At 45.4% G+C, this 17745-nt stretch overlaps 1 protein-coding gene across 1 annotated transcript in view; it reads right to left on the bottom strand.

Moving 5' to 3' along the window:
- Positions 1-17745, bottom strand: part of PTGFRN (prostaglandin F2 receptor inhibitor) — a 67100-nt gene that overhangs the window by 17627 nt on the left and 31728 nt on the right. Inside the window, exons 4-5 of the mRNA XM_017869587.1 lie at positions 17179-17559; positions 4455-4880 (exon numbers count right to left, since the gene is read on the bottom strand). Of these exons, the coding sequence (XP_017725076.1) occupies positions 4455-4880; positions 17179-17559 (807 nt within the window). The remainder of the gene's footprint in view (positions 1-4454; positions 4881-17178; positions 17560-17745) is intronic.

The following is a 17745-nucleotide window of genomic DNA, read 5'->3' as shown; positions in this document are numbered from 1 at the left end:
TGAATAAATAAATACAAAAATCCCTCCCTTTATATGCTAGTGAAGGAAGACAAATGAAATACACAAAATATATGGTATGGTTAGATGGCGATAAATGTTTAAGAGATAATAAGCAACCAAGGAAGAGAAAAAGCGTGGATTTGTATATGGAAGGAAAGTGTGTGTGCTGCAACTGTAAATAGAGAGATCAGGGACATCCTCACCGAGGAGGCAACATTTTAAAAAGAACCTGAGCTGGGTGTAGTGGCTCACACCTATAACCTCAGTGATTAGAGAGGCTGAGGCAAGAGGACTGCATGAGGTCAGGAGTTTGAGATCAACCTGGACAACATAGCAAGACCCTGTGTCTCGAAAAATAAAATTAAATAATTAGCCAGGCACAGAGCATGTGCCTATAGTCCCAGCTACTTGGGAGGCTTCAGCCCAGGAGTTTGAGGCAACAATGAGTTATGATGGTGCCACTGTACTCCAGCCTGGGTGAGAGAGCAGGCCCATGATTCTAAAAAAAATAAAATTAAAATTAAAAATAAAATAAAATAAATAAAAAGGACCTGAAGGAAGTGAGGGAGCAAGTCCTATCTATCTTGGGAAGAGCATTCTAGGCTGATGGAACAGCAGGCAGAAAGCTACAAGCCAGGAGCACACCTGGTATATTTGAGGAGCCTGGAAGGGCAGAGTAGCTGGATGGAGTGGGTGCTGGGGAGGGTGCTAGGTGAGGCCAGAAGGTAATGGGACCAGTTGGTACAGAACACCTAAGACCACTTAGAGGATTCTGGGTTTTGCTCTGAGATGGAGAGGCTTTGAAGATTCAGACCGGAGGAGTTTCAGGACCTGACTTATATTTAACAGGATTGTTCCAGCTGCCGTGTGCTAGGGCAGAGCAAGGAGACAAGCTGGGAGGCCAGGGATGTAATCCAGGCAAGCGTGGTGCCGTAAATGGCAGAGTGTGAAAAGTAACCAGATTCTAAGTCAATTTTAAGAACGAGGAGTCCAGGATGAAGGTTTTGGGCTGAGCCACTAGAACAATGGTGCTGGAGAAGGCTGGGAGAAGAGAGCTGGCAGATGCGATGGGAAGCGTCCTTTTGAACAGAAATTTGAGATGCCCATTAGTCAAATAGTGTCAAGAACGCAATGTAATATTGAGTCTGGAGTTCTGGAAAGAGGTCCGGGGTAGACATGTAAATCTGCAGTCACTGGTGTCTAGGTGGTATTTAAATTCATGAGATTAGAGACATCACCAAGAAGGTGAGGTTAAATAGAAAAGAAGTCCAAGTCCAAGGACTATGTCCAAAGACTATGTCCTGAGGTAGTCTAATGTTCCAGGGTTCAAAAAATGAATAGAAGCCAGCAAAGGAGGCTGAGAAATAGCTAATAAAGTTGGAAAAACGCCCTGAGAAGGCAGTGTCCCACAAGCCAAGGGAAAAACCAAAGGACTCCCAAGAGGAGGGAATCACTTGTGTCAAATTCTGCTAAGTCAAATAAAATAACTGACAATAGGATTTTCCAATATGATGATTACTGGCCACCTTACCACAAGCAGCTGAGGGGAAAGCCTGATTCGAGTAGGTACCAGAGAGAATGGAAGGAGAAAAACCAGACACACTGAGTATGTATACATCAAATACTACTGTTATAAAAGGAAAAAGTAATAAGTAGACAAATGGGTGCCGGCAACAGACAGATGGATGAAGAAGCAAGATCAAGATTAGCATAGAAAAGGTGGGGGCCTGGCACAGTGGGTCATGCCTGTAATCCTAGCACTTTGGGAAGCCAAGGCAGGAGGATCATTTGAGGCTAGGAGTTCAAGACCAGCCTGAACAACACACTGAGATCCTGTCTCTACCCCCACCCCCCAAAAAAATAGCCAGGCATGATGGTAAAGGCCTGTAGTGCCTCTAGTTCCAACTACTCGGGAGGCTGAGGTGGGAGGATAACTTTAACCTACCTAGGAGGCTGAAGCTACAGTAAGCCATGATCATGACACTGCAAGTCAGCCTGGGTAACAGAGCAAGACCCTGTCTCAAAAATAATAATAATAATAATAAGCTGTATGTGGTGGTGAGCACCTGTAGTCCCAACTGCTCAGGAGGCTAAGGTGGGAGGATCACTGGAGCCCAGGAGGTCGAGGCTGCAGTGAGCTACAATCACACCACTGCACTCCAGCCTGGGCAACAGAGTGAGACCCTGTCCCTAAAAACAAAACAAAACTAAAACAACAAAAAATACCACAACCCTCACTCCCCACTCCCTCTTAAAAACCCAAGGAGGCCGGGCGCAGTGGCTCAAGCCTGTAATCCCAGCACTTTGGGAGGCCGAGACGGGCGGATCACAAGGTCAGGAGATCGAGACCATCCTGGCGAACACAGTGAAACCCCGTCTCTACTAAAAATACAAAAAACTAGCCGGGCGAGGTGGCGGGCGCCTGTAGTCCCAGCTACTCGGGAGGCTGAGGCAGGAGAATGGCGGGAACCCGGGAGGCGGAGCTTGCAGGGAGCTGAGATCTGGCCACTGCACTCCAGCCTGGGCGACAGAGCGAGACTCCACCTCAAAAAAAAAAAAAAAAAAAAAAAAACCAAGGAAACCTGGATCTAACAGCACATTGACGGACCGATGGGAAAGGTCCAGAAGGGAGAGAATTACTGAAGACGTAAGACAGAGCAGCCATGGTCTAAGTAGTGAGAGCGGCTGGCCTCTGCCAGGTCGTATGCCGGGTGACCTGGTCTCAGCCCTGGGGCAGCGTGAATGAGTATTCTCCTGATTATTTCTACTTTTAGGAGAACAGGAAGCAGGGCCAACAGCTGAGAAAGAAGCTGTGGGAGGAGGTTTGCAGAGACAGAAAGTTGTATGCAGTAATCACTTAGGAGAGTGGAGAGATAAACAGACTAAGGAAATGCAGAATAATTCTCAGGCAGTGCTGAGAGCCCACTTGTCACAAGTGACCACTACTTTAAAGGGAGACCAGTCAACATGTTTGAATGTTCCTCTCCAACCACATTAGCTCTGTGGGCACGGGTAGGGAGGCTGCAGAAAGCTGCCTTTGAACTGGGTTGTGGTTTGGCCAGAGTCTAATGCAAACTGAGAAAGGAAGGGAGCTAGGGGTGTATGCAAGGGAATGATTAAGACTGATTGGGAATTTAGGCTAGGTAACAGTAGGTGACCACATAACTTACCCCTACCTCCCAGCCTCAGCTCTGAGAATGAAAGAAGGTGCTATCATAATGTACACCAGTCCAGGTGTATGCTGGACTACAAACGGGCACCCTAGTGAGAGAGACGTGAAGACACAATGGGAGTGAAGGACGATGTCAGGTGGTAGGATTAACAGATTGTTGGCCCCAGTAGGATTCGGGGATTGTTGCTGGAGTACTAGAGGGAGCGGTGTAGAAAGACAGGAGATATGTTTAGAGAAAAGGATGCTTGAAATTGAGACTGTGGAGGAGTTTCAGTTATCAGAAGGGAGACAGTCTAATGTAGCATATAAGCACGGGAGTGTAGGACCAAAATAGGATAGAGGACATGATGACTAGAGAGAGGAGGACAAGCAACTGAGAATGACAGGATTAACTATTACAGTTCGCCACCTTGGCTGCACATGAAAATCACTATGGGAGCATTTAAAAATTCCAGTGCCCAGAATGCGTATACTTCAGACCAACTAAAATAGAATTTCTGGTGGGACCCGCCCGATCTCGTCTGATCTTGGAAACTAAGCAGGGTCGGGCGTGGTTAGTATTTGGATGGGAGAATTTCTGGTGGGACAAAGCACCAGCATTTTTTTTTTAAAGTTCCTAGGGTGCTTCCAACTGTGACCCAGTGCTCTACACAGATACTGAAGTTACCAAGATGGGAGCAGTGTCAGAGTGGCCATGAAACAAACACTAACATCCTCAAAGAACGAATGAAGGATCTAGGAGGCAACAGGCAATAGTAACGAGAAGAGGTGGTATGCTGTGATGATGACATGAGATTCGAAGCTAGATATTTTTAGGAGTGGGCAAAAACAGCCTGGAAGCTGCAGGGAGGATCAAGGAGGGCACCTGCTCAACCTCTAGGCCCAGTTATGAGAAGTGTGAGAAGAAAATGGGCACCACTTAGGTGGGCTCTGGGGGAAACTGTCCTCAGAGAGGTAACTGTTTTTCCAGGGGAAAGAGTGTCCTCAGAGTCATCAGGTTTAACACAAGAAAGAGAAAAGGAGCATTCAGAGGTAAAGTTCAGGAAACAAGAGACTTGGCTGATGACAGTGAGTTGGAGAGGGACCTCTCTGGGGCTTAGGGATAGAGGAGGGGTGATAGTGAGTCCAAAGAGGTGTAGCAGGTCGCATGGCGATCAATGTCCAGGACATACATTCCTAGTGTAAGTGATAACCTGCAGAAGGTGACTGCATCTGAAAACACACAGAGGCATGACTTAAGCAAAGACAAAACAAAAATGAGTAACAAGAAAAAAGTTCCTACCTTCTAATGCCCAAAATATGTTAATGGGCTTAGAGAAGACATCCTTGCTTTTCACCCAGCTGTTGTTCCGCTGTTTGGTCCAGGCAGACACGACACAGTAATAATTGCCTCTGTCTTCCTCTGTAGTCCTTTGGATCCGGAAATTGAACGTGTCTGTATGTTCCTTAGAAAAAATAAAGTCTCCATCCTGGGCCCGCTGCTTGCTCCTCTCTCCGTATTTCAGCGTCCAGTCCCCATCCATGATGGCAAGCAGCTCGCTGGTCACCACATCGTCGCTGCGCCGGTTCATCCTGTAGTACCACGAAACCGTGAATCGGACATTCGCCTCCCCACTCTTCGTGTCCACCACCCGGCATGCCAGTTCTGTGGGGTCATCCGCAAACCCGGGGACCTTGGAAGCATTCAGGTACACCTGGTAGTCTGGTTCTGAACAAGAGAGACAGAAAGGCCAGGATAGGAAAATAATTAGAGCAACGTAGCAAGAATTAGCAAAAGGAATGAGACAAGGACTGCTTTTGTTTGGACAATTAAAGGTTTCTCCTGCCAGACTACAGAGACAGAAATCAGTCATTGCATTGGATAGGATCCTGTAACAGTGTTCTTGCAAAACCTGTGAAACCCTGCCTCTCATACCTCCCACCCCAAGAACACCTCCCAAGGGCAGAAGCCCAATGTCCTCGGCCAAAGTCTTCATCTTTCCACCACACTGGGGTCTGCTGTCAGTTTCCCCAAGAGGTTAAGGTCTTCTGAGAAGAACCTCTTAAGAAGGTCAGTGTTCACCCCCTACCAAGATTGCTCTGGAATGCCAAGCAAGACCACAGACCTCCAACGCCCCCACTGGAGCAGTATTGGAAAACCCCACCCAACACTAGGCCCATCAGTCTCACAGTGGCTCAGCTTCCTGTCATCCTTGGCCATGCCCCAAATGCAAGGCCCTCAGGTCATCATTCCCCCTACATATTCCTGTCCTCATTTTACTGTTCCTCTGCCTTTTTCTGCAGAATCTGTGTTCAGTGGTCAATAAGCACTCCCATCCTCAAACTCTCCCACAGACATTCTTGCTACTACCACATGTAACTCACCTGTGTCACTGTGAATCTGGCCCTAGTGAGCACCCCATGACCCTGCAGGGAAGGATGGGAGGGAAGCTAGCATCCTCCTAGCATTCCCTTTCCTCTGCCACAGTCCTGTTTTCACTGGCAGAAAAACCCCTCCCTCCTCTGGGGTTCATTGCATCAATTTAATCCATTTCTGCACCTCCATGGTTCTGTCCTCCTTTGCCCCAAGGCTTCCTCCACACCTACCAAGGAGCTGGTGTTGGAATCCTCTTGTGGTTTCCTCTCCTTTCCCCCAGCTCCTCTACACCTGATTACTTGAGGTTCTCCAGTCTCCACACAGTCTCACGCCACTGTGATGACCTGTTCGGGATGCACTACAAACTTCCACTTATTCTTCAATGTCACCTGGGTCCCCAGAAGGAATGTCCTCTGTGCTCCCATAAGCCATCTATGCACCCTTGGATGCCAGTTAGCCCACTCCACAATGACTCTTTGCTTACAGTCTCATCCTCAAGCTCCAAATACACTGCCTTTTATGCAGTAGGCACTAAATGTTTACTGCCTTAATGTTCAGGCTTTTAGAAAAGGCTACATTTTTCTTCTTTTTTTTTTTTTCTGGACAGAGTCTCACTGTGTCTCCTATGTGGAGTGCAGTGGCGCCATCTCAGCTCACTGCAACTGCCTCCCAGGTTCAAGCATTTCTCATGCCTCAGCCAACCAAATAACTGGGAATTCAAGCACACACCACCACACCCAGCTCATTTTCGTATTTTTTTAGTAGAGACAGGGTTTTGCCATGTTGGACAGGCTGGTCTCAAACTCCTGACCTCAAGTGATCTGCCCACCTCAGCCTCCCAAAGTGCTGGGGTTACAGGAACGAGCCACCGTGCCCGGCCTATAAAAGCTACACGTTTTTCTTCCATAGCACTTTGCCTTCTGGGAGAAAAATAATACTACCTAAACAGAACGTTCCATTTATCAACACTATCTTTATCTGCATCACTTTGATCAAAGTTTAGTTTTATTTAACACTGTTTTCATTTATGACATACAGATTACAAGCTGCTGAGGTCAAGGAACTTTTCTTGTGATTTACACTTCTAATGGAATTTATAACATCATGATTTCTCCAAGAATGATTCAGTGGTCCAGGAAATGGAAAGAACTCAAAATCCTAAATCCTCAAATGTCATATTCGCAAGTATTTAATTGCTTGCACCCCCATGAGAGCAAATTGTACTGTGATATGGACACCACAGAGAAATCCACACGCTGTGGGACTGCCAGGGCTAGAGAGGAATCCAGCGGCCATCCTGACTGCTCAATTTACAGGCTCGTGTGCTGTCACACTGCTAGGGGACATCCTGCTCCTGGGCATGGTGCTAACACACCACACATCATCCTAGCAAAAACTGACCGAAGGACACACACCACCCAACTGTGTTTACACCATCATATGCAAAAGATAAGGAATGCTCAAATTACTCCACAACTAAACTTTCATGTCAAATTCTGGATGCAGTAATGTGGGTGTAGAGCAGGACAACTAAGTCCATCTCATGTGGAAAGGGCAGATTTGCACCAGCTGTGCACAGAGCAAGACTGCCCCAGAACACTGAACATTAATTATCTGCAGGCAGCAGCCAGCAGTGGCTGTTACATGGAGCCTCAAGTCCATTTCAAGCACAACGCATAAGACTCTTCCTGTGTGGCATGAGACTGTGTGGAGACTGGAGAACCATAACCCTGCACAGCGAACTGTGAGGCAGCAGAGAACAGTGGTGAGGAGATGAGGTCTGGAGTCAGACTGTGTTCAAATCCTGGTTCTGCCATTTACTTGCTATTGACCTTGGGTAGATTACGCAGATCTCTGGTGCCTCACCCATGAAAATGGGGATGATAGTTACTAGCTCGTAATGTTATTGTGAGGGTTAAGAGTTAAAATAGGCCAGGCGCGGTGGCTCAAGCCTGTAATCCCAGCACTTTGGGAGGCCGAGACGGGCGGATCACGAGGTCAGGAGATCGAGACCCTCCTGGCTAACACGGTGAAACCCTGTCTCTACTAAAAAATACAAAAAACTAGCCGGGCCAGGTGGCAGCGCCTGTAGTCCCAGCTACTCGGGAGGCTGAGGCAGGAGAATGGCGTAAACCCGGGAGGCGGAGCTTGCAGTGAGCTGAGATCCGGCCACTGCACTCCAGCCTGGGCGACAGAGCGAGACTCCGTCTGAAAAAAAAAAAAAAAAAAAAAAAAAAAAAAGTTAAAGTATACTGTACTTAAAATGCCTAGACTGATGCCTGGTGTGTGTGTGTATGCAGGTACACACATATTCATATACACAGACACGTGTATATATTTGTGATTATTATTCGCAGTTCCCATTTCTGAGGGGAGAGCTTTTTTTTCTTTCTTTTTTTTTTTTTTTGGAGACGGAGTCTGGCTCTGTCGCCCAGACTGGAGTGCAGTGGCACAATCTCCGCTCACTGTAAGCTCCACTGCCTCCCAGGTTAACGGCATTCACCTGCCTCAGCCTCCCTAGAAGCTGGGACTACAGGCGCCCGCCACCACGCCCGGCTAATTTTTTTGTATTTTCAGTAGAGACGGGGTTTCACCCTGTTCGCCAGGATGGTCTCGATCTCCTGACCTCGTGATCCGCCCGCCTCGGCCTCCCAAAGTGCTGGGATTACAGGCATGAGCCACCACACCCGGCCCGAGAGCTTTAAATAAGTTAGTGACTTGCCCACACAGCTCAAAAGTGGCAGATGGGAATGAAGCCCTATCAAGCCCTATCTTCTCCCACCTTTCAAGTACATCCTTAACTCACAGATGAACCAAACCTATTGTCTTCTAAACTTTGTATTTTCTAAGTTCCACTGACTGACATATGATTTTTAGGAACGCTGAGTGCAGTGCTGCCATGACACTAAGTTACTGCCACAGGGAATCTGACCCAGAAGACAACTCCCCGCAGGCCGTCGCCTCAGCCTCACTGACCAGTGTGATCCAAAACACCATGAAGTTGCCTGTGGGGACTCCTCTTCTGTCTCCTCACAGGTGACAGACCCTTTGATCCTTCATGGTTTACTTCCACCCCCGTGCAGATTCTTTCAAAGTGGCACCTTTTCAAAGGCTGTCAAAATGATGATGAAAGACAAGAGATGCTCATTGCAGCATTATTCACAAGGGCCAAGATATGGAAACAATCCGTGTCCATCAACAGATGAATGGATTAAAAAAATGTGGTATATATACACAATAGACTACTACTCAACCATAAAAAAAAAGAACAAAATCCTGCCATTTGCAACAAAACGGATGAACCTGGAGGACAGTGTTAAGTGAAATAAGCCAGGCACAGAAAGACAAATACCACATAATGTCACTCATATGTGGGAGCTCAAAAAGCTGAACTCATAGAAACAGAGAGTAAAATGGTGATTACCAGAGGCTGGGGGATGGGGAAGGGAGAATGCTAGGCAAAGGACGCAAAATTTCAGTTAGACTGGAGGAATAAGTTCCAGAAATCTATTGTACAACATTGTGACTATAGTTAATAACCATTTATTGTATACTTGGAAACTGCTAAGAGAATAGATCTTCAACATTCTCAGCACAAAAAATTGTAAGTATATGAGGTAATGGATATGTTAATTAGCTTGATGTAGCCATTCAACAATGTATACATATTTCAAAACACCATGTGATACACCATAAACACATATAATTTTAATCTGTCAATGAAAAAAACACGTTCGAGTGACTTGACTCACCTATTAGTGGTCAGATCACAGAACACACAGAAAATGGGTCAAAACTAGCTCCTGTACCAACCACCTGGGCAGCTCTCTCTCTCCTCCCACTCCCTGGCCTGCTCACACCGCAAAGCTCACTCCCCCAGACACGAAAACCCAGCTCTTCCTTAGCCTCCAGACCCAAACGCTGGCCTCAGCTGAGGTCTGGGCATCTGACTGGGCATCCATGGCATCTTGACTGCAGTACACTCACAACCAAATTCACCTCACTCCACATCTGCCTCTGCAAACACACAAACACACACACATACAGCAAGCAAGTGAGAGAAAGAGAGAGAGGGCTAAAACCTTGCTCCAAACACAGCCAGCCCCACCTCCAAACTTTTCAACAACCATTCCTGCTACCACATTCCTGCCATTCATTCTCAAGGTCGCTCAGTGTTAAAGGTGTGCCGTCTTCAACGCTCTTCCTTCCATTCCACCTCTCCACTCTGAGGGTTCCTGAGTCTCGCACATTCTACCTCCTCAGTGTCTCTTCCATTTCTTTGTTCCCAGGCCTGATGCAGAGTAGACACTTCATGAATATTTGCAAATAGAAGCAAAAACCTCATGAAGAACCCCTTCACCCTGGCCCTCACTCCCTCTAGCCAAGACTATAACAACCTCCCAATGCCACCTGACATGACTGACATGACTGCTTGGGCCTCTGCTCTATAAGCCTCCCATGGCTTCTTCCCTCACCTCCTGAGTTAAGAAAATGCTCCCCAGCCTGGCTTCAAGGCCCTCCACTGCATGCACCCAGCCGCAGCAACCACTGCCTTCTCAGCTCCCCTCAGATAGCACCTCTCACCATTCCTTAGCTAATCCTATGCTTCCAGTTTCTCTGCCTTCCTTCCTGCTGTTCTGTCTGCCTCAGCACCTGGGCCACCTGCTCAGTAAGCAGTTCAAATAATGACTGAAGAGATTCTTTCATTCTACTCCATTCTCCACCCTGAAATGAATCTGTTTGAATCCTACGTATCCAAACATAGCGGAATGAGAGTATGGGGGACTTGCACAATGTGTGCATCTCGCTATAGGAATTCCAGCTTGCAAGGAAAGAACAATCTCTTCATTGACCTCAACAGTTGGTCTCTTCATTCTCTCTTAAAACTAACCTTAGGCCTCAGAAAAGGAGGTCTCAGTTTTAATGCAAAAGCAAACAAAAACAAGTGGATTTTTGGCTTGTGAACTTATCAGGGGCAGGTTCATTTGAACTATCCGCCAGCCTTGTAGGTCAACTTTAGACTTACACTCCTGGAGAAGATATGATTCTACCATGTCAGAATGGTAGGAGTAGGAGTGGGTTCTGATTTCTTTTTTGTTTTGGTGCATGGACAGAGATTGTCCTTTAACACTGTTTTACAATTTTAAAAATGGTTTGCAGAGATTGTGCCCTTCTTCAACGCCTGTCATGTACACACCTCTTCTGTGGATCCTCTCCCACTCAACGAAGAATGCCTCCTTTGAACTCGCATGTCACACTCCTACTTCATATTCAACAAATCCCACCACCTGCCAAGCTCCCAGCTCTCTAAGGATTTTATGCGAATCCTGCCTTGAACTTTGGTTATTTGTATGTATGTCTTAGGGGCCTTCCACAGGACTCTTCCCAGGGCCAGGGATTGCCACCTTGATTCTCTGTACGTGATGTGCATGCAGTGCCTTGTACATAAAAAATACTAACATACTGGCTGAATTGAACTAAATTTAATATTTTGCATTAAAATGTTCATTTTGGGCACAAGCATTTCACCACTGATTACTGCTACATTCTGCTTGATCTCATCAAGAAATCAGCTACGAATGCAATGGTGGTTATGTTTAAAAACTGCTTATCATTAAAGATGCATACTAAAGTGTTGAACAGTGAAATGACATGATGTCTGGGATATACTTTATACTCTTCCAGAAGAAAACAGTGTGTGTTTGTGTGTGTGTGTGTGTCTGTGTGTGTCTGGTGTCTGGAATAGGGAAGAGAGATAAAATAAGATCAGCAAAATATTGATTATTGTTGAAGTTGGTGGTTATTTCTTCCCTGTGAATATTTGTAAATTTCTATTTTGAAAGTTAAAACAAACAACAACACACATTGTAAGCCCTCTCACAGAATACTGAGGCCAGTCCAAGTGCGGCATCACTGACGTTCTGAGAAGCAGGGATCTGCTCCCTAATCTGGATGCCAGGAAGGTGTCTGCTCATGACCACGCCATCTCTCAAGCAACACACAGACTCCAAAAGAGTGACCCTCCCCAAAAGAAAGGCTTTAAAAATAATGGCTCATTAAACTCCTTTGTCACAACTTTCAAAACAATGAAAAGCTTTCAGAATCACTGGCTAATTTGTAAAAACAAGTATTGTGTGCCTACTATGTGCAGGAGCCTGATCTAGAGATTTTCATACAAAATACCTCCTTTTACCCTCATGACAATTTTGTAAGGAAGGTAGTATTATCCCCATTTTACGATAATAATGCTAAACAACGAGCTTTTATCAAGGGCTTTCTATATGCCAGGCACCAAGCTATATACTTTCCTTGTGTTTTCAGTTAATCTCCATAACAACCTTATAAAATCGGTCCTATTTTCACGTACACTTCCAATTGAAAACAAACAAAAGCAAAATGAAGCCCAGAGGAGCTAAGTTAGAAGACTAAGGCCTTGCAGAGTGTGTGAGAGCAGAATTACAGGACAGGCTTTGGCTCCATGGCCTGGCTCCTAGTATGATCAAATTGTGCAACCTCCTTACACACCCAGGTTATTAATCTTTCTCAAAGCCTGCTACGTCCCGGAAGACAAGAGTGATAACAACAGCTGAAGCACTAATCCTGAACTGTGTACAACAGGACCATGTTCTAATACCCACTCTGAAACTTAGTTAACTTGGCACAGCTAATTACAGGAATGGCTGCATGCACCAGTTAAAAGAAACAGAAGGAGTACTCAGCCTCTGCTAATGACAGGGTTTTATTATTTTGAATTGGGTAGGTACTTTAGAGGCAGCTAAAGCATATTGACCAATTGTCAAAATGACACTACGATCATTATTTGTATAACAATTAAATATTCACCAACATTTAATGAGTGAAGGCTACAAATAAGGAGCTATTGTTGGGAGAGGGTGGGAGGGGGGACTCGTTACCTTACTGTGGCAGAACCATTATGAGGATGTATGGAGCACTAGCCATTTCAGAGCAATAAAAATAACATTATTTGAATGCAACATCTATGCCCTGCACCCAAAGAAATACTCATGAAGGGCCAGGCACGGTGGCTCACACCTGTAATCCCAGCACTCTTGGGAGGCTGAGGTGGGCAGATCACCTGAAGTCAGGAGTTTGAGACCAGCCTGGCCAACACGGTGAAACCCCATCTCTACTGAAAAAAAAAAAAAAAAAAAAAAAAAATTAGCCAGGTGTGGTGGTGGGCGCCTGTAGTCCCAGCTACTCAGGAGGCTAGGGCAGGAGAATCGCTTGAACCCGGGAGGCAGAGGTTGCAGTGAGCCAAGATTGCATCACTGCACTCCAGCCTGGGCGACAGAGCAAGACTCCGTCTCAAAAAAAAAAGATAATAAAAAGAAACTGAAGAGGCATACTCATGAAGCTTTTTCTTTCTTCATCCTCATTTGCTCCTTCCTCCTTCCAGAGAAGGAAAAGTGAATTACCAGCCTTGAGGGGGAGGAAAAGGGCTGGATGTGGTCAGCTCAACACCTTTCTTTAGCTCCTCTTGGGAGCAGCTGCTTTTAGGACACACATGTTCCTAGTCCTCTACGCTGGGCTCCTCCGTGCCCTAAGACAAACTCTTAGGTCTTAACTGGTTAAGAACTTGGTGGGGAAGACCCTCAAACACGAACAAATCATCATCGCCACCACCAAGAAAATGCAGTGAGCATTTAAGAGCCAGGCACCGTACTAAGCGCTTTATATGCATTTTCATATTAAACCAGGAAACCAAAACTTACTTGGAAATGTTCATCGACACACCCAAGGCAACATCCCTAGAAGGTGGTGAAGGAGGACTAACACAGGTCTCCTGACTCCAACACTTGGCCACGTGCTCTCCTGCCTTCCAGAATAATCCTGGACAGACAGCCGATAATAGTTATCCTTAAAAAACCTACAGGTCTATATCTTATCTCCTATAAATGGCCCAGAACTCTAAAGTTTCTACCAAGTACTTAGCAGATTAACAGCTCCTTTTAAAGAAAATAATTACCTTCCTTGCTGGCGCACTGCTGAAGAGGGGCCAGTCCTTTAGTGGGGAAGAATGCAAATCAGGTTCTTAAGACTGAACAGCAGAACTCAACCCTGCCTCCTCCAGCTCTTATTTCCAAAGCCTGTGGAACCCCTTCCAATTAACACCACAGAAGTCTGGTACTTCGGGCAGAGAGCTCAACCATGAACTGATTAGTATCCAACTCTTGCCAAAGGCTCATTTAAGACATCTGATAGCAGAAGGAGATGGCTTAATGTGCAGATTAACTAGCCATTCTGCTAGGTTCTCTGTTTTAGACATATACTAAATTGGATCAACACAAAGCATCATTTGTCGCCACAGTAATTCAGCTTCTTACAGAAACCCTTCACACACTTAAGATTTATGTCCTCAGCTTTTATAGAGGGTGGATATAAGAAACATCCATTTAAACAATCATTTAGGGCCTTTTGTAAAAGAACAGTTGAAAGCCCTGTCCATTATGTTTTCCAATGCCCCAAAATGAAAGAGCACATGATAAATTCAGTGCCAAGAGAAAGTTTGTCTCTCTGAGAGAGTTTATGTTTTCCTTCCTCAGAGGAGAACTGTATAATCACATCTTTTTTTTTTGTCTCAACTCTTCAGAACTTCAGAGGCAATTTCAGTGCTCAAATATAATAACTAATTCATACCAATCACCTTGCACTATCTATTCTTCTTTTACCCTTTTGATCTTGATTTTATTTTTATGTTTCCTGCTTTAAATTGTACTTCATTTTGCAAGCCAACTTAAATCTTTTTTCTTTCCCTTCAAAGTAGGACATACATTCTAAGTAAAAGAGGTTTTTTCTCACCCTCTAAAAAATTACCATGATCCTCTCAATGGCTGCAAGTGCTCTGGACTTGCCAGACCCATTCACGTCATCGCCCTCTCTTCCTGCTTAGCACAGTAGAATTTTAGAAGACCCCAATCAGCTTCAACCCCCTCATCTAGCTCAGTACACAAGCCCCAAGCAAATGAAGCCAAGAACTACCCTTGGACTCTTAGGACTATGCTCTGGAGTTTCAGGAGTGAAGCTGAGTCCCAAGGCCAAAAATATTTTCACATTGAACATCTAATGCATATAAGGTCCTTAGTCCAGTGCCTGGCACACAGTAGAAACTCAATAAATGGTAATTACTCATTTTAATCTGCCAAGTGGCAAAACTGAGTTTTGCATCTTACCTGTGTAGCGAACCAGCTCTCTCAAGAACTTTTCTGTGACAACATTCCAGAGTTACACGACCTAAGACCACCTATATAAACAGAGTGCTTGGCAGGTTGTCCATCTTTTTTGGTCACTTCTCAATTACCTTATATTCATCCCAAGTTGTATGTGGTACGGTATCCATATGCATATATGTGCACGTTACGTATCTAGAGACAACCATGGAGTGTCAGGCCAGGCTCACTGGCTTCTGGACCGAGTCCAGCAGGGAATTCTTTGAGAAGGACCTGCTGCTGTGCTCATGCCCTACCCGCTCCTGACAAGTGTCCAAGCAGCTGTAGTGGTCTGAGTCATAGGCACAGGGAAGGAGGAGAAGATTTAAGAGGAACACAAAAGAAGAATGCAATCGTTTTTCATACCACTCACACTTTCGTTAGGTTTACTCAGGGGCAAATATCTCTGAATATCCTAGGAGTTGAACATTACTGCTTTCCTATGCACAAATTTTAACAAAATTCACGTGTGGGTACTAGTTTATTTACCCACTCAGCTAATATTTATTGAGTGCTTATTACGTGCAAAGCACCGGGGAAGGTGCAGGTTCTATATCTGTTAGCATCAGTCAGGGAAAAGCACACTGATGACTTTCACAATGGTAGTGGCACTCCATAGGAAAACAAATGACAGGATCCTTTGGATAATAACTGAGCCTCTTCCACAATTTAGTCTCTTTATTTCTTTTCACTCTCTGGAGAACACAGCTACCAACAAATCCCTTCCAGTTAAAGAAGCCCATTTCTCCCAGAGCTCCCCTCCTGTTGTCTGACAGTCCCTGCATTTCCCCCCGGGTATGCCGGGATCAATGCACAAGTACTTCAAAGAAGCCTCAAATTGGAGTGCAAGCGGCACTTTCAATGAAAAAAAAAAAAAAAAAGTCCTCGAGCTGGGATTCAGAAGTTGAAGGGGAAGCCGGTACGGAGAGCCAGTGCTGGGATTTGACAGCACCATACAATACACCAAGGATCAGAGCTGTGAGACAAATTCAGCTCCAGAGATGAAAAATCTTCTTTTGGTGCTGACAACATCTGTTTTATTTTGAAGGTTGCTAAGGAGAGTTCTAGCTGGGCCAACATTGTTCCAGTTCAGTACTTCATAGTGACTCTCTTGCACGGGGTTCAGACGGCAGGAATAAAAAGCTCACCAGATAAACCCCGCTTCTTTCTTTTCAGATATCAAAGGATCACTTTGCTAACAGGGCTGATGAACACCCTGCCTCGTCTCCATCAGAATCGGATTGTCCCTTCTGCTTACTCTCATTGCTCTTCTCCCTGCCCCCTCTGTCTCCACTGGCCAACTCCCCATCTTTGCCAAATAAAGGCTTATTAGCGGGGAGAAAAAAGAGAGTGAATATGCCACTAACCCAAAAGAAGATTTCCATGCAGAGATAAGGAAGAGATAAGTATGAGGTGAAGGTCATAGCAGAAGGATCAGAGAAAGGAGGAAATGGTTTCCTGGCCTTTAAAGATCTGTTTTGCCTGCTAATAATCAGAGAAATGCCAAATGCCTTCATCAGGGCTCAGGCACTCATGGACAGTAGAGACAGCAAAACAGGGGAGAATGCGATGGTAGGCCTGTCCCATCTCTGTAATAATGGAGGTGGGGAGCGAAGCTTTCCACACCCAGCTTGACCTCATCCCTCCTTTGATTACTTGCAATTATAAGACATAACAAAAATTAGGAAAAGTTAGTGTACATTTTGCCGAGAGGGCAAACATTTAGGGAAAAAAGAGGTAGGGGAAGGGGAGCTTAGTATAAAATAAGAGGACATGCCAAAGATCTTCACATATACAGTGGGTTGTTATAAAATGGGTGGCAAGGTGGTCAACATTTGAGAGCCACGCTGCTCTTCCACTGGGGAAATTATATCCGGGGTGAGAGCATCCACAAAACAAGCCAACAGAAGCAGGCGGGCCCTTTAGTTGTAACTGGTATATAAAGATATATTGTGGGATTCCAGGGTGTGACGTGAAAAAAAAAAAAAAAAAACGCTTTCCAATAACTGAAGGAATTATCTTTCTGCATTGGGCTTTGGAAAAGCACCAGCTCCTGCCAGGGAGCACCTAGGAGTCTAAGAGAAACAAACGAAGAATGGCAGCGTTCTCCCTCCAACAAAGATTCATTTCAAAGAGCCATTCAGCAGTGCCCTGACCCTGCAAATGTCGACAACAAAAGGAAACTATATACTCTCAAATGAGGGTATTGAGACAACTGAGGCCACATTATCTAAACATTTCCCTTGCCTGCCAGATTCTATTTCATCCCCAGCTTGGGATCTATCTGGGCCAAAGTATGCATGAACCAACAGAAATAATGTCAAAATAATGCAAAGTGCAGAGCCTCCTGAGATAACTCCTTCAGATAACTCCGAGGAGGGGTTAAGCTGGAGAGGTTAAGAGTCATTCCCCAAACCACTCACCTAGCCAGGTCACACCCACACCAGCTGGGGAAGACACGGCCTCTGCCACTTTGTGCCAGCTCCTGTTGTGTCCAGGTGCCCACAGGGACACATGGCAGAAATAGTAGCCGGAGTTTTCTTTGCTAACATCCCGAACCAATAAATGGTAGGAGCGTGCATCCACATGACTCAAAGCAATGTGAGGCGAGCTGTGCACCAGGGAATCACGGTCAAGCCGCGCCAACACGCGGGAGCCAGGTAGGGTGCTGTCAGGTGTCCTGCTGAAGGACCATGTCACCTCGGGCCGGACGTCATCCGCTCGGTCTGTTGTGATGTTACAGGTCAGGTCCAGTTCCTTTCCTTCAGCCACAGACACATTCTTGGGCACAGCTGCTCGCAGAACTTGAAAATGGAAAACAAATACATCTAGGTAATTGATTATGTTTGCCCCTTCTATTCTCCACCCTCTTTAGAGCATCTCCTTTTAAGTTCTTATTTACAGCATTAAAGTTAGAAGGCTTTGTACAGTTGTAAGTGCTTGAGAATTATTTAATGAATAAATTAACAGAACATACCACATTTCTTTTA

This window comes from Rhinopithecus bieti, unplaced genomic scaffold (assembly GCF_001698545.2).
Source record: "Rhinopithecus bieti isolate Rb0 unplaced genomic scaffold, ASM169854v2 scaffold_3040, whole genome shotgun sequence".
NCBI lineage: Eukaryota > Metazoa > Chordata > Mammalia > Primates > Cercopithecidae > Rhinopithecus > Rhinopithecus bieti.
This window is presented reverse-complemented; position numbering and strand designations above follow the sequence as displayed.